Source organism: Chlorocebus sabaeus, chromosome 9 (genome assembly GCF_047675955.1).
Source record: "Chlorocebus sabaeus isolate Y175 chromosome 9, mChlSab1.0.hap1, whole genome shotgun sequence".
In the NCBI taxonomy this organism is placed as follows: domain Eukaryota; kingdom Metazoa; phylum Chordata; class Mammalia; order Primates; family Cercopithecidae; genus Chlorocebus; species Chlorocebus sabaeus.
Window position 1 is genome coordinate 109,351,913 of NC_132912.1, and position 23,323 is coordinate 109,375,235.

The 23,323-nt window shown below is 40.7% G+C and overlaps 1 protein-coding gene across 4 annotated transcripts in view; it reads right to left on the reverse strand.

Moving 5' to 3' along the window:
* Positions 1-18,191: 18,191 nt before the first annotated feature.
* Positions 18,192-23,323, reverse strand: part of SORCS1 (sortilin related VPS10 domain containing receptor 1) — a 588,551-nt gene continuing 583,419 nt past the window's right edge. For 2 of the 4 annotated variants that reach the window (XM_007964053.3, XM_007964054.3), the window contains one exon: positions 18,192-21,830. In XM_007964053.3, the coding sequence (XP_007962244.2) occupies positions 21,823-21,830 (8 nt within the window). In that variant the 3' untranslated portion in view covers positions 18,192-21,822. The remainder of the gene's footprint in view (positions 21,831-23,323) is intronic. The other 2 variants (XM_038009546.2, XM_073019317.1) reach the window with 2 other exon arrangements.

The window sequence follows — 23,323 nt, forward strand, 5'->3', positions numbered from 1 at the left end:
AGCTCAGGACTAGGATTTGTGTGCAGTGATGAAAGACCACTTCTGCCTCCTACTAATGCTCTTTGGCTTAAAAATGTCAGCTTGTTCATTTTCCCAGATTTCAATCTACTCAGTGATATAACGAAACATGTTTTTTCCCCCTTTCCTCCAGTCAAGAGGATAAGAAATATTTCCCTGGATGATGCTGTTACAATATTCAACAGCAGCTCTCCGGAGAGAAAGGATAATTCAAAATCTTAAATAAGATATTCAATTTGAGATTAGTTAAGTGGTTATTTGGCTGAAAGGGATTTGACAGACAAGAAGCACTTCACTGTCTTCAGGTAAAGGAAATATTCAGTTGGATTTAATTAGCAGTGGGATTTTTAAAAATGAGGATTTTAAGATCAAGTGCAAAATACGGGTCTGTGAGTCCCAAGTATATTTTCTCAGAGATCATAGTTAATATACAGACTGTAGTCATGCATTTTATTAACAGTTATGGTCTCGATCAATTCATTTTAAAATCACACAGCTTTCAAGTCTGGTAATTTTAGGCTTGGAAGAACATATATCATGAATAAATGTTGGCACTGAGTTTCTTTAGAACTCCCCAGTAAGCATATTCAGCCCTGGCATGGCAGAAATACTTGCCGGTTAAAGTAAGCCCTTGTCTTTGGATTGTTTTTGTAAGGATTTCTTCATGGGGCCTGGTGGCTCAAAAACAAGGATACCATTGACCAAAATCTCAATGATGATGAAAAAAATATACAAGTTCTAGCAGTGGGAGACAGTGAGTAGCTAGTTTTGCACTGTGAATTTTTCACATGTTCTAAGTGTGGGAAGACCTACGCTACTTCCTCATTTGTCCTTTTGTCCCCCACTATTCTTATCCCTGGTGTGGAAGAAGGCTTTAAGCATGACATATCAAAATTCTACTCGGAAAGACTGTGGGTATTAGAAAGAAAGAGGCTTGCTTGTTTTTGCAATACTTCATCCATGAAGAATGTGAGCATTTAATGCAAATGATGCATAATGGAAAAATGTAGCAGCTGTGAGGTAAAGTCATCCCCAAGGAAAAAGTGACAGAAAGGAAGAGAGAGACAAAAGAAGGGAAATGTGAACTCTGGATTGCTATGTGAACCCCAGGTGTCCTTGTAACGTTGATGGGAGAGGCAAGAGGATAAGACAAAAAAAGATTTTCTCTGGCTTCTGGAAATTATGGGGTTTATGGAAAGCTTTCTGAGACGCTATCATGCTTTTCCACATTTACAGGACATAAGTGTATGTTAACTTGTTTATTTTTTGTTGTTGTTGCTTTTTGAGATGGAGTCTCACTCTGTTGCCCGAGCTGGAGTGCAGGGGCATGATCTCAGCTCACTGCAACCTCTGCCTCCTGGGTTCAAGCGATTCTCCTGCCTCAGCCTCTTGAGTAGCTGGGATTACAGGTTCCCACCACCATGCCCGGCTAATTTTTGTATTTTTAGCAGAGATGAGGTTTCACTATGTTGGCCAGGCTGGTCTCAAACCTCTGACCTCAGGTGATCCACCTGCCTTGGCCTCCCAAAGTGCTGGGATTGCTGGTGTGAGCCACTGTGCCAGGCCCATTTTTTTTTAAGTTCAAAAGAATGCCTTACATATAATATAAGGCTTAGAAGATGAATATATGCATTTGTCTTTCAATTATTTCAGTGATGTACTGTAGCCAGCGCATAAAGGTTTGTGAGAACTGATGACTGAGTTTTTCTGGAACTTGTGAGGCAGTTATTAACCACAGGTAGCTTGAAATTGGCCAGGGTAGAAATATTTACACACTGGAATCCAGCAAATGGTACACATCAGGGTTTCCACCCACTCAGCCACATGGAGAGCCAGCTGTTAAAACCTCAGCACACTACTGAGGTTTTCCTCTCATTGCTCAACTCCATGTCATGTGTTTTTCTTCACTCCCCATCCTGCTTATAACCTTCCCCTAGATATCACAGACAGCACAATCTCTGAACACACTTACCCCCACACAGTCCAGCTCCTTCCTGACCTCTCACAGCATTTGGCACTGCAAACTGACCTCATCTTCCCTTTCCTCCTGCTATCATGTCGCGTGCAATTCTGAACTATTTTCTTGATTCCTTTCAAAAGTTCTGCTTTCCTCCTTCTTGTAAATGTATCCATTTTTCAAGAGGCTAAACCAAAACATCTTCACTCCTTCCCCTTTGGCCAAGCCATTCCTTGCCTAGTTTATATTATTGCTCATCCCCTATTTTTCATGGTTCAGTTCCAGGTTAATATTTCAACAGCCTGCTAGGTGTTTGCATATGGGAGGCCCACTGATAGTACAAAGTCAGTCTTTCCAGAAGCAAACACATTATCTCTCTGTGTCTCCTCAACAACATGTCCTCTAACTTCTTTATTCTTGCCAATGACGTCATCATCTGACTAGTCCCATCTACCCTATCTGATGATGACAGATAATTTAAAAATAAGAAAATTTTGAATAGTTCTTAACATCTAATTTACTGAAAGTCTTGCTAAAAACAACCCTCATAATTTATCCTCATATATGTTGCTCCTGACATTCCTCTTGTTCAACACATTGCCTTAGCTGAGGTCTGCTTGTTTGGCCTCTTTACCATTGCACCAGACTTTTGTTTTCCTGCCACAAATATCTGTTGGAATGGAAGGCATCAGAGGTAAGATAAAAATCTCTAAGACATTCCAGTGATAAACCATCTATATTAGTCTTATTAATAATTCATGTCCCTAAATTCTTTGCTATCTCCCCCTGCAAGAGTTGGAGCCCAGTTCCTTCCTCTGACTCCTGCCCCTGTCCATGTTTGAGAGTGGGCGGGACTTAGCGATCCACTTTTTCCCCCCGCCCCCCCCCCTTGAGACAGAGTCGTAGTCTCACCCTGTTGCCCAGGTTGGAGTTCAGTGGGCGATCTCGGCTCACTGCAACCTCCGCCTCCTGGATTCAAGCGATTCTTCTGCCTCAGCCCCGCAAGTAGCTGGACTACAGGTGCGCACCATCACACCTGGCTAATTTTTTGTATTTTTAGTAGAGATAGGGTTTCACTGTGATAGCCAGGATGGTCTCAATCTCCTGACCTTATGATCTGCCTGCCTTGGCCTCCCAAACTTCTGGGACTACAGGCGTGAGCCACCACTCCCAGCCAGTGGCCCATTTCTAATAATAGAATAGAGCAGAAGTGACAGGGTGCAACTTCAAGGACTAGGTCATTAAAAGCACAAGGCTTCCTCCTCATTCACTTTCTCTTGGAATGCTCTAGGGGAAGCTATGTCATGAAATGTCATGAAGACGATTAGGCAGCCTGTAGAAAAGCCCATGTGGGGAGGAACTAAATGTTCCAGTAAAAGTCATGAGATTGAGCTATCTTGGGGGATGCTGTAGCCCACTCAAGTCCGCGTATGATTGTAGTACTGGCTGACAGTTTGACCACAGCCTCATAAACCCTGAGTCAGAATCACCTAGTTTACTCACTCCTGGATTTCTACCTCTTTGAAACTGCAGAAATAACAATGTTGTTTTAAGCTGCAAAATTCTGGGGCAATATCTTATGCAGTGATAGATAACTAACACACCATCCATCTTACAATCTGCTCCAAAGTAAACTTTAAAAGCAGAGTTCTGAGTATACCACTTCACTGCTAAAAACTTCTAAAGGCTTTGGAATTGAATTTTCTTCTCAATAAAGACCTATCTTTTCAGTCTGTTAAGGCCTTCCATGATCTATCACCAACCCATCTCTTCAGCTTTATATCCCAGAATATTCTCTATTGCCATTGCTGTTTCAGCCAGTCTGAAAGATGATCTACTCTCTGTTTAATATGCTCTTTCCTATCTTAATCCTGTTCCTAAAAGAAATGTAGTTAACTTTTTCATGATGATCACAGAGGCTTTTATCTTCATCATTATTTAAAACCTTTTTCCTTAAGGAAATACAGACATGAATGCTTCTCTTAAGTACAGCAGAAGGATAGAGACTTAGAATGAAAGATGAAGATAAGAATATATTTTGGGTCAACGGGACACAGTGGCTCACACCTATAATCCCAGCACTTTGGGAGGCCAAGGCAGGTGGATCACTTGAGGTCCAGAGTTTGGGACCAGGCTGGTCAACATGGCGAAACCCCGTCTCTACTGAAAATACAAAAAATTAGCCAGGCGTGGTGGTGCATACCTGTAATCCCAGCTACTCAAGAGGCTGAGGCAGGAGAATCACTTGAACCCAGGAGGTGGATGATGCTGTGAGCCGAGATCACGTGCCACTGCTCTCCAGCCTTTGCAGTAGAGTGAGACTCCATCTCAGAAAAAAAGAATATGTTTTGGGTCATCTGGTATTTCTGCAGATGAGTACACTGGAATAACTGTTTTGGTTGGTCAGGAGTGTGACTCTGTCCTCTTTTCTGCTCTCTCTATTGACTTTGGGCCCACTTCTTCCAGAGCTGCTATTTCTGAACTGTGTCAGGGTGTCCACCACTCTGGCTCTGCTTGACCAGGATGTATATGGAACCTCCCTGATATTAAAAAATTTGTTCTCTATTGCATTCATCACCTGGCTAGAGAAATTTATCTCTAATCCTTTTCTTTCTTCTCCTTTATCTGTTTATCTCTTTTATCTGTTATATGTGAAAGTGCTGTTCTTCATGCTTTTACTTTGAGGAAAGTGTACTTATGCAAAAACAGTTAACATTTTGAATTTTACTTAAAAAAAAAAAAACAAAAAACAAAAAAACAACTCTATCTCAGTCCTTAGGCACTAGTAGCTGCTTTGGCAAAGGCAGAATTTTGATTTCTCCTGCCTGGTGCTTTTGGGTTTACAATGGGGGCATCTCAAGTCCTGTTACACTCTGTCCATTTAATCTTAATTTAGTCATGTGAATAAATTGAGGCCTGTTCTTGCTAGACTCTCCCATGGGAACAGAATAGTTAGGCCTGGGTCAGCCATCTGATATGCCTTTAAAGTAGGCAGTGACTTATAAATGCTTCCATCCTCCTGAGATGCCAAACATCTTTTGATTTTTTTAATCTGGAAGATAAAATAGTTATATTTTCTTTTTCAAGACTGTCATATAATTGTGTGACATATCTTAGACAAGGACAATCTACCAGCTTTCCTATATGAAAAAAAGTTCCATATACATCCTGGTCAAGCAGAGCCAGAGTGGTGGACACCCTGACACAGTTCAGAAATAGCAGCTCTGGAAGAAGAGGGCCCAAAGTCAATAGAGAGACAGAGCAGAAAAGAGGACAGAGTCTGGGGTACTGATGACGTGTGCTGGGTAATTTTGTGTGCCTACTTGACTGGGCAATAGTGCCCAGTTGTTTGGTCAAACACAGTCTAGATGTTGCCATGACAGCATTTTTTTTTTTTTTTTTTTTTTTAAGATCTGAATATCATTTAAATCAGTAGACTTTGAGTAAAGCAGATTACCCTCCATATTGTGGGTAAGCCTCACTCAGTTAAACACCTTAAGAGAAAAGACTGTGCTCCCAGGAGGAAGAATGAATTGTCTTAGGAATCAAGACTGCAACATCAACTCTTGTTGGGATTTGTAGCCTGCCAGCCTGTCCTATGGATTCCAGTCTAAGGCCCCATTATCATGTGAGCCAATTATTTAAAATAAATCTCTCTATATATGTATATATCCTATTGGTCCTGTTTCTCTGAAGAACCCAAACTAATACATGACAATACTGCATTTATGCCATGTTTATCATCTATTAACTTAAACAACCAGGTATAAATATTTGTGCTGTTGTACTGCTACTAGTATTGCTTACTACTGCAACGGCTCCTAACCAGCATTCATTGAATGCTTAGTACATACCAGACCCTTCACTAAATATTTTCTGTAGATTATATTTTTTAAACCACACATTAACCATTTGAATTTGCTGTATATTACATTTTATATAATTGGGTTGAAGGAGAAAAAGAAAAATTTTTTTTAAAAAAAGAGAGAAGAGGAAGGGCCAGGAAAGAAAAGAAAGAAAAGAAAACCTTGTTGGCCTACAACAATCAGCAAGAGGAAGATCTAGGACATTAATTCAGATCCAACTCCAAAAGGCATCTTGGTACTAGTCCCCTGACCTTCGGTGCAGGACAATCCATTAGTAACTTGCGAATTGAGGCTGTGCCATTAGAGACCCCGTGCACACTGATAAAAATCTCCTTTTGTAATTTCATTCACTAGCCTTACTAGAGCAATTTCTAAGTAGCTGGCCATGGTGAGAAATGAGTTAATCCTGAACTGAACAAATAAGAATGGCTAGTTATTACCAAAAGGCAGTCTAGGAACCACATCTCCAGAATGGCCTGATTCTTTAGAATAATTGAAATATAGAAGAGTCACACTCCATTTAGTTTATTTATGTGGCATCATTGGGCCGTTAAGGGTTTTACAAAAATAAGCCTTTTTTTTTTTCATTTAAAAATAACTGAAGCATTTCACTTTAAATGCCAAAAAGCATTTTAATAATTGTCAATGGATCTTTAGAAAATATACTATACTCATGGCTCCTCCCCCTCCAAGAAAAAAAGACTCAACACAATTCAAATGATCTTTCTGAAGTAGAACCACCATTATGACTATAGACCTTTTGTTCATAGAGACACCTTCTAGGCTGCTTACATATTTAAGACTTTTTTATTCCTTCATTAAAGTGCCTTTGATGTCTGGGATTTTATATATTTCTCTGCCTCTTATAACTTTTATTTTTTTGAGACCCAGTTTTACTCTGTCATCCAGGCTAGAGTGCAATGTCGCGATCTAGGCTCACTGCAAGCTGTCTTCCAGCTTCAAGAGATTCTTGCTTCAAGAATCCTGCCTTAGCCTCCCAAGTACCTGAAACTACATGCACATGCCACCACACCTGGCTAATTTTTGTATTTTTAGTAGAGACAAGGTTTTGCTACGTTGGCCAGGCTGGTCTCGAACTCCTGACCTCAAGTGATCCACCTGCCTTGGCCTCCCAAAGTGCTGGGATTACAGGCATCAGCCACTACTCCCAGGCCTCTTACAACATTTTGATTACCTTATGCCATCTGCTGGTACCTCTCACCAATGTTATCAGCAGTCCTTATTGCTTCTGTGCAATGTATTTCAATCCAAAACCATTACGTTTACCAACATCTTCTTTTCAAAGAGAATTGTTATACTTCCGACTCCAAATCTCACATTTAACTCCTCTTTATTTCTGGTTTCTCGTGTTTAACATATTACCAAATTTTCCTGATGTCACTTTCTCCAATTATTCTTTTTTCAAAGTTTTATTTTGTTTTTGACATGTAATTGTACACAATTTAATTAATTCTTATGTGACATATTCGTACATACAATTTTCAGACAAGATTTATTAAAGTGTAAGCATTCCCCTCTCTTCCCTTCATCTAGCTGTTTAAAAGGAACCTTTTGGAATGAAGAATCAGGTGAATAGGTAGAGACTAGACCAGAGATTAGATTTAAGCAGCAATCTAAACTGATTTACACAATAAAGAACCCAGGGAGGTGAGTGTAGGCCTAAGTGGAAGATAAAGAAAAAGCTGGAGGAGTGCAGGTTTGACTGAGAGACTCCCAAGCAGTTGTGAGGGGAAAATTGGGAGGTGTAAAAAAAAAGGTGCTTTTGAGAATTGCTGCTGGAGTTATGAGTCACGTCCCTAGCAATATTCCTTGAAAGATGCGAGTGAGAGTTAGAGATTTTTTTTTATTACTAGTTGATGACTAGATTGCTACTTTTAAAGTTATACACTTCAGAGACTGTCGTGTGAGTCAATATTCAGATTGTGTTTATTGGATGAGTGAATGAATAGACTCATAAAAGCTTTTTCTTTTTCTTTTTCTCTTCCTTTTCACTGATGTATTTATTTTTGAGACAGGGTCTCACTTTGTCACCCAGGCTGGAGTGCAGTGGAGCAATCACAGGTCACTACAGCCTCAGCCTCCCCTGGCTCAGGTGATCCTCCCACTTCAGCCTTCTGAATAGCTCAGACTACAGGCGTGCACCATCACACCTGGCTAACTTTTTCCCAAGACAGGGTTTCGCCAGGTTGCCCAGGCTGGTCTCGAACTCCTGGGCTCAAGCAATCTGCCTTCCTCAGCCTCCCAAAGGGCTAGGATTACAGGCATGAGCCACTGTGCCTGGCCTCAAATGCTTTATTTTTCATGGGTTAAGAGAGACATCTCATGGCTTCAAACCATGGATTTTGTGGAAGTTATTTTTCCCACAGTTCTTGAATTTTTTTCTACTCATTCTAAGAATCTTGGCTGCATTCTGCATAGATGGGGATAGAGGAAGGTGCCATGGAGAAAAGAACCAAGATTAGCAATGTGGGTTAGGAAAGAAGATGCAGGAATCTTTGCTTTGCTGTTAACTTACGTGTTCATGAAGAAATTGTTGAAACTTGATCATATGAGGTGTTGGTCAAGTCGATGGTCTAGCATGATGCATAGCACATAATCAGCACCCAAAAATACCTAGAGAATTACTTCTAATTTCCCTTTGGGCTCTAGAATTCTGTGCATCTACGATTCTACCGAAGCAGTGCTGACTTGATTCTTAATATAGATATCCCCTGAGCTCTGAAAATTTGAACTCACGCTGAATTACTTTCTGCCTCTGCTTCCCAGGAGTGGATGGCAGTCCCATTTGTAATGCCTCTGAAATTATGCAGAGTGGGCTATTGTAATATGCTTAATAAACCATCCTGGCATCACTTCTGTTTTGTTCCTAGAAACTGCCTACCACACATTCTACCAAAAAGAGCACTTCTGCATATATACAAAGTACACAAACCTGCTGGGTTCACCAAAAAGTTTCGTCTGCAAAAGAGTTCAAGGCAACTTGGTTACATGTTCACTCACTTTATTTATTGTTCCCTAAAACTATGCAAAGCTAGGACCAAGTCAATATTGATAACAAAGAAAAAAAGATAATGTGGAGAATGTGGAGGGAAAGAAAGTATAGACAAAAGTTCATTTGAACCTGGTAACAAATGGGTGGTTGCTTTTATTTAGGTGGCCCTTCTTCATGCCAGTTTTGAGGGACTGTCAAGGAAGCTCTGAAACTACTAGATAATCAATCCCCAGAGAATTTGGAGGAACTGGAATCCACTGTGTCCCAGAACCAGTGCCACCAAGGATTAAAGCAAGTTAGGAGTCACCAGTTCAATCTGGGAGGTTAGGATGCTTTTAGATGTGGGTCTGGTATGCCTGAGATTAGCTCTGAACACATATTTTTGGTGAATCTCGGCTATTACTTTGTCTTCACTGCATGGCTTAGACATGCAGACCTGATACCTGGCCTTCGCCTCAGGTTTTGCTGAGACTCCAGATACCTGACAATGACCCCTTGAACCCAGATGCCCTGATTTGTCTCTGCCACTACAGAGTTAGCCTTTGCCTACCTCCCATCCCAGGTCTCTTATTCATAACAGACTGATACTGATTATTGTGGATACCCAGGGACCACCTGGCTTACAACCACCAGCTAGATTGCTGACATAATCACTGATTGGAATCTTGAGGTGTTTCGCCTATGGGCTTGGGCGCAGCACAGCCCATGTTTTGTATGCCTCTTCAGATATTACATTAAATTCAAGAAGCAGTCTCTCTGATGGGTCAGTCCTGCCCCACCAGTCCTCTCCTGTCTTGCTTGCTTATTCCTTCCCACTTGAGTTTCAAATGCCTCATGACTCACCAGGACATCCCAAACCAGTTCTTTGCTATTTGCAATAATACTGTGGGCTCTCATCAGTTAACAAAAACAAAACCAAACATATATATATATATATATATATATATATATATATATATATATATATATATATATATATGAACAAAACCAACTAAACCAAAAAAAAAAAAAAAAAAAGCTAAGTAAAATATAATAGAGCCACAAGGCTTCATTCTGTATTAAAGAAATTTTCCAGTCATGGACCAAAGTGGAGAAGGAAGTTCTTGCCCTACAATGAGGTCACTGAAGAGAAACTTCATGCATGAGCATGGGAATTACGTAGCGGATCCCATCTCTAATAGGTTAAGCCATATCTATATATATGGCTTATATGTAGCACTCTGGGTGCTGTATGAGCTGCTGGGTTTCGGATGACTTAGTGTTGGTATTTGGAAAATACTTACTCTATATCCGTTTGTTTACTGAAGTGAGTAGCAAATATCAGTTCTTTAGTTCAAGAGAGCTTAGATGGCCCACTTCCCCTGTGTACCATATCAACTAAGGTCGAAAGGAGTAAGTCTCTATTTGTGTAACTCAAAGTAGGGCTGAGGCAGAATCTGGCATATGCAGTTAGACAAATAGCTCTTTTCCTCATGTAAACTCTTTCCAACAACCACATTTGGAGCAGAGAACTGCATGAGCATGCAGTTTTGTTGTTTTGAACCACCTCTTATTTGCAGTTTACCTGTAGGAAGACTGGAGGAGTGTATGGGTAGAGTGAAAGAGGATTGGGAATCATGGGTTGAAATTCTGACTTTCCTACTTTACTGGCCATGTGATCTTGGACAAGTGAATTGAACTTTCCAGACTGATGTTTCCACATTATAAAATAACATACCTACCTTAAAGTGTTTGCAGGTTTTAAATCATGTATTATTCCTTTATTACTTACAACATAGTGAATGTACCACAAATCACCAACTTTAACTCTTCTCCTTTCCTATAGCCCATTGCCCTCTACTATGAATCAAACTATTCATTCTTCTGTCTGTCTCAACACTGTTTAGACTATATTTGTGTAAATTCAAGAGGCTAAAAAGAAGATATATTTATAGTACCTTTGGAAATAACATCTAGAATGATGCACTAAACAAAGTAACTTTCTGATTTGCCTGCCATATTAAAACAAACCGAATCTGCCCTCCTAGATATCCTAGCAGCAATGTCAGACTATTTCTATAGAAAAATCCCATCTCAGGTTAATTATTTCCCATGTGCTTGTCAGTGTAGTACTTTAACCAGAGAGAGATTTTATCAACTTACATCTACCCTCCCTCTCCAGATGCCCAGATTCGCTTCCATAAATCCCTAGGGACATCTATTAAATCCCAACCAGGAGAAAAGTTCCGCAGAGCAAGAAGGAAGAATTGAATCTTTTCTGGGCATTCTTCCAGACAGAAACTTGGCCATGCATGTCACTAAGGACGACTGTGTCTGCCTTGCTTTTGTGCCATCTGAAATGCAGCACACTGAAGAATTTGGAAAACAGTCTATGTTGTACTGAGCAGTTTTCTGATTTAATCGAGCACGTACGTGGGCTTTGATATGGAACAGATCCAGTGGAGTTTCTAAGTTTCCCAAGCTTCAGGCCCACCTAGTTTTCAAGTCTTCTTGACCCACTCTTTGAGTTAGCCCAGTCCTTCAATTATTATATGCCCTAAAGATGAGATTGACATATTATTCATCTTTTAGGAAAAAATACAGCACTGAAGAAAAGTGAGCATTTTGGTGTCATACAGACCCGCTACTCCATGATCATGATGAACAACTGAATCATTTCAGTTCTCCAAACTCCACTTTCACCAATGTAAAAGAAGAAAACCATTCCTACTTCGAGTTTGTGTGGATTAAATGAGATAATGGGTACACAGATGACACATTATGTTCAAAATGGTAGCTGCTTTACCTTTACTATATTTTCATCAATACATTTTTCTCTTTTTTTTTTTTTTTTGAGACGGAGTCTTGCTCGTCGCCCAGGCTTGCTCACTGCAAGCTCTGCCTCCTGGGTTCACACCATTCTCCTGCCTCAGCCCCCGAAGTAGCTGGGACTACAGGCTCCCGCTACTATACCTGGCTAATTTTTTTGTATTTTTAGTAGAGACGGGGTTTCACCGTGTTCGCCGGATGATCTCAATCTCCTCACCTTGTGATCCGCCCACCTCGGCCTCCCAAACTGCTGGGATTGCAGGCATGAGCCACTGCGCCTGGCCTCACATCAATATAGTTTTCATTCACAGCTTCCTCATTCTACACTTTCGCTTCATTCACATCTTTCATTTTTAGGTAACTTTGAACTGTGTGCTTGAGAATTAAAATCTTGGTAGCTTTTGCCCCTTTGCACTTAGTATTCACATGTGCTCATACCAGTGTTTGGCCCTGGACTTTTCACTGCGACTTTGGTTCACTCACAACCTCACTATCAGCATTGTTTCTGTGCCCTAGCCTTGGCCAACGAGAACCTCCTGCCTCCAGTTATTCATCAGACACTTGATGAGGCTAGTCCCTGTCATTAGTCAAGTATGTATGTATGTATGTGTGTATGTGCATGTGAGTATTATATCTTGGTGCTATTACTAACTAAGGTTGGCATTCTTCTTGTGACTGAAAGGTGTTAAGGAAAGTGAGTGACTGCTGGTTGGGCAATTAAGAAGGCTGCTACACAAGTTAAAGCAAAAGGGTATCTTCTAGCAGGTTCACATCTTCTCCCCTAGAAATAACTCTTCTGCCTTCACTTCTCTTGCTTACCCCAGTCATGATTACTGAGGAACAACAACATCTTCAGACAGTATTGGTTTGCGATACTCAACACACAGTCAAGCAATGGGTCTAGGCCCATTAATAGCACATGTTTCTGTATGTTTATGACCCATAGTTAACTACCATTACCATATTGCTGTTTTATATCTATGCAAGAATGTTCACTTCTATGTGTATGTGCCCATATCTAAATAATGTTTAGGCTGGGTGTGGTGGCTCACACCTGTAATTCCAGCACTTTGGGAGGCTGAGGCGGGCAGATCACCTAAGGTCGGGAGTTCAAGACCAGCTTGACCAACATGGAGAAACCCTGTCTCTACTAAAAATACAAAATTAGCCAGGCGTGGTAGTGCATGCCTGTAATCCCAGCTACTTGGGAGGCTGAGGCAGGAGAATCACTTGAACCCCGGAGGCGGGGGTTGCAGTGAGCCGAGATCGCCCCATTGCACTCCAGCCTGGGCAACAAGAATGAAATTTCATCTCAAAAATGAATAAATAAAATAAAATAATGTACAAACATGTATGTACACATATTTACCTTATATTTATACCGTAAAATTGTATTAATTACATGCATGTATATATATGTCTGCATTTATGTGTCTGTGTGTACATGTATATATATATACACATAGATCACAAAGTTAAACAGTTCAAAAATTTTAAACATCTGAACTTTCATGAGTTAAACTGCAGGTGCCATAATTGCAAAAAATATTTGTATCTCAATATGAATTTAAATTGATAAACATAAGGTAAAAAATTGTCTTTAGATCTAGAGAAGTTGTTTTTAACTTATTAAAGGAATTTAAGTATATGCTGTCAACAATAATGGATTTTCCTATAACTATTATATATTATTTACAATAATTACATAGTTAACTTAATTAGCAAATATTAGAATATCTTAGAAAATGTATAAACAAAGATGAAGGGAATTAAAACACCCATAGTTTTACGAGTTGGAAATAACTTGTGTTACTATTTTTCATCTCGTTCTGTCCTTATTTTCTGTACAAATTATGATACTATGTAAAGTCTTAAATTCTGCTTTCTCTTAATATCACATGAAAAATTTCTCAAGTCCTTGTTCTTTACAAAAGAGTTTTAACAAAATTATATTTTATTATATTCATATATATTGTTTGTTAACTAGTTTATACATAGTGCTTACTGAATCCTTTTTCTGCATCTACAAGTTGTTATTAATATTTACAGAAACAGAAAGATGTTATGAAGATAAATATAAATGCATATATTGAAATATTTTACTTAGTGTTGTTTATAAAGTGTTTTACGATTATCTAGAGGCCTTGAGTTTATTTTTAAACATTTCAAATCTTCAGCTGTTTTACTTTTCTTCAAATGCTTCATAAATGTCTTTTTCACACCATGTTTTTTGTTGGTTTGCTTTTGGAGAGTCTTGCTCTGTTGCCCAGGCTGGAGGGCAGTGGTACAATCTTGGCTCACTACAACCACCAACCGCCAGGCTCAAGCGATTCTCATGCCTCAGCCTCCTGAATAGCTGGGATTACAGGTGTGCATCACCACACCCAGCTAATTTTTGTATTTTTATTAGAGAAGGGGTTTCCCCATGTTGTGCAGGCTGGTCTCAAACTCCTTGACCTCCCAAAATTCTAGGATTACAGGTGTCAGTCACTGTGCCCGGCCAGCCATGTTTTTCTTTAACAAGGGGTTCTGACCACAGCTTAACATTCCTTGGGCCAAAGCCTGTTTCTAAATATTTGTTGCTGAGGTAGGTGGAAATTGGATGGTGTTCTAAGGTCTGTGTAAATGAATAGGGCTGCTGGTCCCTAAACCGAAAGGTCTTAGGCTTGAGATGACAATTTTAATGAGGATTGGCACTATTTCCGTATCTTTTTCCTCTGCTGTCAAGCAGGGTTTCTTCCCTCCACCTGTACTTTGAAACTACCACCTAAATTATAGTCAGTTCTGCTATCAAGCAGTTTTGAAAATATAAATTTGTTCTACTGTAATTGATATATTAAGGAAGAATTTGAGGATAATTCAAATGCTGTGTTTGCTTATGCATGATTTTGTCAATGAGAAGAACTAGATGAATGCAGAAAACTGCATCCAGCTGAAACCAGCTGTGTAAAAGTACATAGAACGCGCGCGCACACACACACACCCCCCTCAAACCTCTACCAGCCCCGTCCACTTGCCTTGTGTATTACAGTTACATTATCTGTATCTGGTGTTGCACATTTCTGTCAGATTTCAGGTAACTTCCCTCCTACCACTTCACAACAACTCACATGCTGTACACATTCCAACGCCCACTCTCATAAGCAAACTTCAAGTGTTTTTCAAGGTAAGCGTTTTGGGTATTTCTTAACTATTCATTGTGTGTACAACTATGCTACCATTTTAATTCGGTTTGTACCTTTTTAAAAACGTGTCCGGAGACACATTACACTGAGATATGACAAAGTTTTTGTGTGTTGTGCCCCAGCCTCATCTTTTTCCCTAAGCTTTATGGGCTTCATTATGCCATTTGGCATAGAGTGGTAATTTTGGAAACACATATGTTACATGATAGTACAACTGACTGTACAGATCATCTCTGGGAAAGACCCTGCTTGTGTGCAATGGAAAAGTTAATTTTCCCTTAAACTCAAACATTTCTAATCGTTGTTTAGGTTCAAAATTGTTTGTTTTCTGGGCGCGGTTGTTCTAAGGTGGCTTTTGAACATATTGGGACAATGCATTTGTCTAAGTGGCTGTTTCCTTTTTAGCCTTCAGATCCTGAAGAGGTTTTCATTCAGCATCCAGACATTTGTGTTTCCGAGCACCAACTCTCCCCATCTCCCGCCCCCCACCCCTAGTCACTCTGGCCGGCCTGTCACCTATCATGTTTTATTTTTACATTTTGATAGACTGAAATTCTCCTGTATGTTTGATGGCATTGCATATGTTACATTAAATTATATTATTTGTTCATTGTTCCTACTCAGATATTACTTCATAAATGCAGACATGTCATCTGCCTTGTTCGCAGAAGGGTCTCACTGCTTAAAACAGCGTCTGCCACATACTGATCAATAAATATCTCTATGCTGTAAAACACGGGTCCCTTTTCATGTGTTTAACATGAAAACTTTGTAACAGCCATTTGCTTGTATTTGTCCATCTGGAATTATTTTGGACTGCCCTACTATACAAGCCTCAGACTAACATGCATTTTCATAGTACTGTTCACTCGTTGGGGAATAGGTAATCAAATCCAGAAATCAAACTTAGACCTTTGTTTTTTATGCTAGTTTCTAGCCATTTTTTTTTCTTCTTCCTAAACTGCAATTATTTCACTAAATGTCTAAGAATAGCTCCGGGAATACAGCAGCTTGAGTGGTAACAGAGATGGGCAGCGATATGTTGATTCTTGACAAACATCAACTGAACATGTAATTAGAGGTGCTAGCTGGGTTAGAGGAATCGGACTGTGAACCACCTCAGAGATCGCTGAATAAAATGGACTTGCTCACAACACTAAGCTGAAAATCAAGGGCTGAATTCCAGCAAACATTTATCTAGTGCCCCCTAATGGCAATGCCCAGTCCTAAGTGCTGAAATAATAAAATGAAAAAAATAAAATAAAGACGCTTCTTTAAATGAGTGTAGAATTTGGTGAGAAAGGCATAAGTGCCACACATAAACATACAGCCAAGTTCTAAATACGTGATGTTTAAAGAAAAATATGTGAACATAGTCACAGAGAAAGGAACACCTACTATTTATTATTATTATTATTTTTTGAGACAGTCTCACTTCGTCACCCAGGCTGGAGTGCAGTGGCGCAATCCTGGCCCACTGCAACCTCTGCCTCTCGGGTTCAGGTGATTCTTGTGCCTCAGCTTCCAGAGTAGCTGGGATTACAGGCATGCACCACCACACCCAGCTAATTTTTGTATTTTTAGTAGAGACAGGGTTTCACCATGTTGGCCAGTCTGGTCTCCAACTCCTAGCCTCATGTGATCTGCCCACCTCAGCCTCCTAAAGTGCTGGGATTACATATTATTTTTCAGATACAAGGTCCTGCTCTGTTGTCCAGGCTGGAGTGCAGTGGCGTGGTCGTAACTCACTGCAGACTGGAACTTCTGGGCTCAAGCAATCTTCCCCAACCCCTCGCCTTGGCCTCCCAAAGCTCTGGGATTACAGGTGTGAGTTACAGTACCTGGTGCATTTGGGTTGGGGGAGATATATTGGTTATGATAAGGGCTGGCCATGAAAGGGGTGCTGTGCCAGTCACCTGCCTGTGTTCTCTCAAATCCATTTCCCACTCCCTCCCAGTTCACTTTGTATTCCAGAAAACATTTCCCAGGCTCCACTGCCCACTGGCTTGTGGCTGGGTTTGTGCAGTTAAAAGGGTCGGCAACAGCTGAGAGGACCAGACAAGAGAAAAAGCAAGCTACTTCTCCCTACCCCTCTGCTTGGGCAGCATCACAGGACAGGCAGTAGTCACGTCTCCTCCATGGCTCCAGCTCCTGCCAGACAAGTCCTCCACGACTGCAGCTTCAACCTGGTGGTCCTGGCTGCAGGGCCCTGGTAATACCTGGCTCTCTCTAGCACAGGGAAGTGAGAGGCTTCCTATTGAGGCTGATCTTAGGGTTGCCTCACCTGTTCCTATTTGGTATTTCTGTTCGGCCATTAACCCAGCACACATTTTGTGTATTAACTCCCCTCTGTTTGACATGTATAGGGATGCTTGCTGATTGCCTGACACAGGTGATACACTGCTCCTGATAGGAAGGAGGCGCATGGGCTCTGGCCTGGAAAGGAATAAAGATTCAGGAATTTAGTCTGGTGGAAATGGAAAGGTTTAGGGCCACCTAAAGTAACAGGAAGTTTCACACATGCCGACACTGAGCTCATGAGGCAACACCACTCTGCGTCTGGGCCTTCGGGAAGGCTAGGGAGGGTTTTATGCCTGTACAAATGTTTCCGCCAAATATCAACACCCAATGATGTCCAGGGAGAAATGCCACTTACGTAGGTGAGCCACAGGGCTGAAAAGATGGATCCAGTCTATCACGTTATTTCCTGCTAACTTTAAATCAAATAGTTGGGACTCTTGGGGAATGACTCACCCATAGTATTTGGAAAGGCAGAGCTGGAAGGGATCTTCTTCCAAATTATATGCATGAGAGCACTAAAGCTCTTATCTGTTAAAATGATTTGCTCAAGGTCACACAGCTGGCATAGCCAGAGGCGAACTCCTCTTTCCTGATTCCAGGTTCACAGCCGTTTTTACTCATCTGCTGTTTTTTACCACTCCCCATGTTTCAGTTCATTCCATGCAGGTTTGGTCTTTTGGTAATCACAAGGTTATGAACAAATTTGAATGAGTTTATGAGTTTGTTCCCCATCTATAATTTCTAATTCTGAACTAATAATAATAAGCATGTACTCATTCTAAAATAACCAGTTTGGACTAATTTTTAAATCAAAGTAATTTAATAAACATTGTATAGTTAATTGAAATGCAGGTAGAATTCATACATTAGTACATACATTCTGCCTTGTTAGTGAAAAAAAAAACAGCAAAAAACCTCAAGCCTGTGGTGTTTACTATTTCTTATGCAATTAGCCTCTATGAAATCCTATACATGCAACACTTCTATGTTTAGAATGAACACCAAGGGTTTAGGATTAAAAAAAAAATACCTGAGGCAAAGACTTTAGAGACATTATCTGTTTAATAAATATGATTGTAAAAGCAATAAACAAGAGCAATTATACATTACACTACATAGTATTTAACAAAAAATACATCAAAAAAGTCATTTTAAAATTAGAAGTAGTTCCAATACTATAAGAAAACTTTTTTTTTTTTTTTTTTTTAAATTGGCTTCCTATAAAAATAAGTCGGCAAATGAGAGATTTCAATGCTCAGTTGGATTCCTGGAAAACACAGAACAGCTGCCAAGCACCCCATTGCTCTCAAAGTTGCTGTTTGGAACTTCTGAAAAAAAGCAAAGCAAACCTCTGCATTTTGGACAGTGAATCCAATTAAAAATAAGGCAAGGGAGAAAGTGTTGCGTGGGTGGTTCAGGGTAGAACATGCACAGTTTGCCTTCTGGGATTTTGGAAAACATTGCAGTATCGGATTTTTAGCTTGCCCTGAATCTTACCTTCCACATACATTCCTCCCTACACATTCCTCTGACCTTAAGCCCACCAAACTCCTTGTGTGTTTGCACCTGTGATTAGTGAGTAGGTAGGCACTTAGGTCCCTCCCATTTGTAGGCTATCATTACTGCCTTCTCTTTGTGAGTCAGCCGGAATGGCCTAGTACAATGGTTCTCAAACTTTAGTATGTATCACAATCACTGGGAGGGCTCGTTAAAATAGATGGCTGGGCCCACTATCACTTAGCAATAGAGAACACCACTATTCATCCCCTAGAGTTTCTAATTCAGTAGGTATGGAGTACGGATCCAGAATCTGGATCTCTAACAAGTCCAAGTGATGGTGATACTGCTGATTCAGGTACCACACTTTGAGAACAACTGGCCAAGGTCATAAGAACAATGAGGTCCTCCTCTCTGAGCAGCACCTTGCCTCACTAATCTCCTACAGATGGGAGGGAGCTTTGAGGAGAGGCACATGAGGATCCTGGAGATGCTAGATCTCTAGTTGGCCATCTTTGGTCACTTTCCAAAATGCCAGGCATCTCATGTCTACCTCTATTTTTAATTAGGATTTACATTCCATTCTTCCCTATGTCTTTCCATTCATTTATTTCTTCAACAAATAATTTTCATACTACTACTCTAGGCAAGGCACTGTGCTAGAATAGAAGTGTTATTCCTTTTTCATACTTTTCTAATTAAAATGAATTGAACTGCAACTCTGAGGACTCCCTGTGCTGGTCTGAGTGAGCCTCTTTTGGTTTTCCAACACTTTGTCTTCCAGATTAAATTTGGGAGGCTCCAACTGAAGAGGATCAATGAGGATGTTTCCTATGAGATAGGAAGCCTGGCAGGTTGGGGATCAATTGAGTTCTACAAATAGGTGGCTGCCTCAGGCCTAGCCCATTTCCCAGATTCATATGGGGTATCCTCAATACCCCTGCCTGATAAACTTCTGACAGCAGCTTTGCTATTCTTTCTGTGCCTGAACTACATGAAGTCATGGACATCAGGATCTTTAGGACACCCTCATTATCACCAGGGCCTATGTTATACACTGTTGGCTTAGGGACATAGCAAAGAAGGAGGCTGAGCATACTAAGAGGTTTATCAGAACTTCTTTCTCCTATAGTTTACAGTGGTCTCTGCCCAGTTGGTAATACTAAAGGTGCCTCTGCTGAACAGGCTTTTGTCTCCCTCTTTCTCTGGGCCTTCTTTCATTATTACCCTGGGGAAAACTGGGGTTTCTTCATGCTTTGTACCAATCTTTTTTGCCAATCAGCTAACTTTTCTCCTTTATACAGACATAAATCTTTCCTTTAATGATACTACAATACTCAGAGGTCAGAGAGCACACATGAAATCACTGGGATCATCCTAAATAATCAAACTCTCACCCTAATGTAAGATAAGACCCCCATTTATTCTCTCAGACTGTTTGACACTCTTAAACACAAAGTCCATTAACCTGTTTCTCCTTCTAGTTAAAATCAGTTTTATTTCACAGACATTTCTATTCTATTGTGAGTGGAAATACCGGGTAACAGCAACCATCACAGGAGGAAACTGCCCTGCAAAACTGTCACACATTCAAAACATTTCTCACAAGAATCTTCTGGAATCAGATTGCACGAGATTTTCGTTAAGGTGTGAGAACACCACAATTCATCTCTATGCTTTCTTTTCCAAAGTACATGGCCAGGTTTGAATTGCTTTGCATATATCAACTCTTTCACATAAAGTATACGTTTGCAGGTGGGAAAAGGCGGGGATATTTGAAAAAGGCAGGTTCTAGAGGAAAAGACAAAGATACATGAAACTGAACCCTGCTGTGCAGGATGCAGTAAGGTCCATGGGCACAGAAGCTGGCATGCTTGGGAATGTACAAAACTGACAAAGGGCTCAGAAACTTGCGAGTGGTGGAGGCAGGGGCGGCAGAGGCCAGGCCAGTATTTAGGAAACATCAGGGTTAATGTCCAGAATCTAGCAATATGTTTGGGAAGAAAAATTAAGAACAGTTGAAGGACAACTTACTTGGGGTTTGGAAGGAAGACATTCAAAGATATCAACAGATCAGGGTCACACATGGATGACAAACAAATGTGAAGACAGGACAATGGGTAACTAATGGGATTCCATTTCCTACTGCAGTTGGGGCAGGAGTAGGGAAAGCTGCAAGGGGAGGCAATCATGGTGGAAAGAGGTGAACAGGAAACCAAGGTCCGTTTCTGACATGCTTTGCCTCCCTGCCTTCCTTATTCTACCGGCACAAAGGGATCTTCAACTCGCATCTTTGTTCCTGTGGCCACAGAGAGCGCAGAAAGCAGCCTCGTGGCCACTGCTGACCAACAGAGCTACCAAAGCTAACTTAGAAGGGAAATGACAATATGGAAAGTGGAACAGAGAAACAGCTCAGGGTTTCAAACTCCTGTGCATGTCTTTGTGTCTTATGAAAGGAGCTGGGGTAGCTAATCCACCCATCAGCCTTAAATGCTAAAATAGCTGATAATCTGGAGCCAAGAATATTTCCAAAAATACATGCAGATTTCCTTGGCCTATATATGTTATGAATTTTCTACAAACACGACCGATCAGAAAAAAGAGAGAGGAGAAGAAGAAAGAGGGAGAGGGGAGTGTTTTCCATTAAAATAGAGCACCTGTACACTGCCCCTCCAGACATGTTCTCAGAGTATCATCCACATGCACAGGCTTAAAGCTAAAAACCCTTGTTGTCTGTGTCTGAAGAATTAAAAAGTCCCGATGCAGTGAGTGTTTGTTTGTTTGTTTGGATTTTGATTGTTTATATTTTATGTTTTGTTTTTGTTTTGTTTTTTTACTGGCGTCCTCCATTCAAACATTTACATAGGTAGGGATTTCTTTTGTGCTTTGATTCTCAGCAACTATGGAAATACTTCCTGGCAAAACAGGAAACAGAACAACAAAGGAAAGAAAAGAAACACAAAGTTAGTGGTCATGAAGGATGATGTACTTGACAAGAGCGAAATTCTTTCCTGATCAGCAGGTCGCCTGTAGCCTTTGGGGGTTTTCCTTAAATTGCATACTGTGCCCCAGCAGATCCCCGCTTTGGCGTTGAAGGCGGAGTGGCGTGTCTTGCTCTTTGCAATCGGAGAGATGAGTCACCAGGTTGAGTAGAAGGGGAGGGAGGGGAGGGTAAAGCTACTCTCCTAAGAGAAAACGTGTAACACTTACTCATTTAATGACACTGGAAAGGGAAAGGTGTCAGAGACTTTGCAATGTGCTGCGATATCTTCCTGGTGAAGGAGGAATTACTACTTTAATAAAGCAAGTAGAGGCTGTGCTTCATACCCTATGGAAATGCAGCTGAGAACCAAATGATCCCAAAACATGCACTTAGAAGCTTTAGGAATGAGTAGACAGGGTGAATGCCTCTCTGGACTTGAAGACAGAAAAGGCTTTTATTCTTTTTAACCCCAAGCAATTACACATTTATTACCTTGTCTCCTCAAATAAAAGAAAGTGCACTGTGAAAATTGGACACCAGATGTGACTGCAGTTATCATTATCTATGATTGGAACCAGTCACTGCATTTAAATTTCCCCTTAACACAGCCACAGACCTTTCCCATATTCATTTAAAGAGGGTTATGTTTCCATTTACATACTCATTGTTTTCCAAGTAAGATTAAATTGTATGTAAAGGAGGTGGTTTGGCATTATCACATTAGAGTGGAGCATGAATGGTTATATAATAATTTATTCACTGTCGCCAGCAATGCAGGATCTAAATGTAAACATAGAAGGCTTCAACTCCTAACGCCAACAGACAGGAGGAACCAAAGAGAGAAATGGATCAGCAATAGTGGCTTCATGGGTTTGCCTAGCTTCCTGGAAAATTTCTTCTGCAATAAATAGCAGAATGTAGCAAGTGAACGTCAGATTCTCTATACCTCATTGTTGGATTCCCGTGCCTACTTCACAGGCAGAGAGCGCACCACTGAAATATGACAAAGTCCATTTTACAACTTCTGGTAAGGGACAGTCAAAAAAGAGGAAGAAATTTGCTAATCTGCTCTGTAATAGTCTCACCCACCAGTGGTCTCTCTCAGGATTGCTCCACTCCCTGGATGTCTGCAAACTTTATGCCTCTTGTCCTCAATCTTAGGTTCCAAATCTCCTGAGGGAAAGTTCCTAGACTACCAATAGATGTAAAAAAAAAATTCCTCGGATGATCAGGCTGGCCACTCTCATTATGTCACTCCTCTACTGGTGTACCGGAGCAGTCTGACCTCCTTAGGGCTGTATCCAGTTGAGGCTACCACGTTTCATTCTAGTCAATACATACCGTGTCCTGAAACACTGCCCTGCCCTCTGGTCCACCAGCCCTAGCCTCTGAGGCCTCTCCTTCTTATATACTATTAAAGCAAATGCTTTGCTGTTTGCCCATAAACATATAACATTTTAACATTTTAAGCCCAATATTTTAGGGAGGGTTTTGCAAAAGGAGGAATAAACTAATGAGAGAAAAAAACTAGATAGAAGCAAGAGGTTTGTTTGTTTTTCCCCCATCCCAATGAGAGGAAGCAGGGAAAAAGCCATCTTAGCTGTTTCTCTCAGGGCTGTTAGAGCAGAAGAAAGTGGTTAGGTCAAGCCAGAGAGGGGTTAGAGAGAGAGTCAGCCATTGCCTACTCAGCTGAAC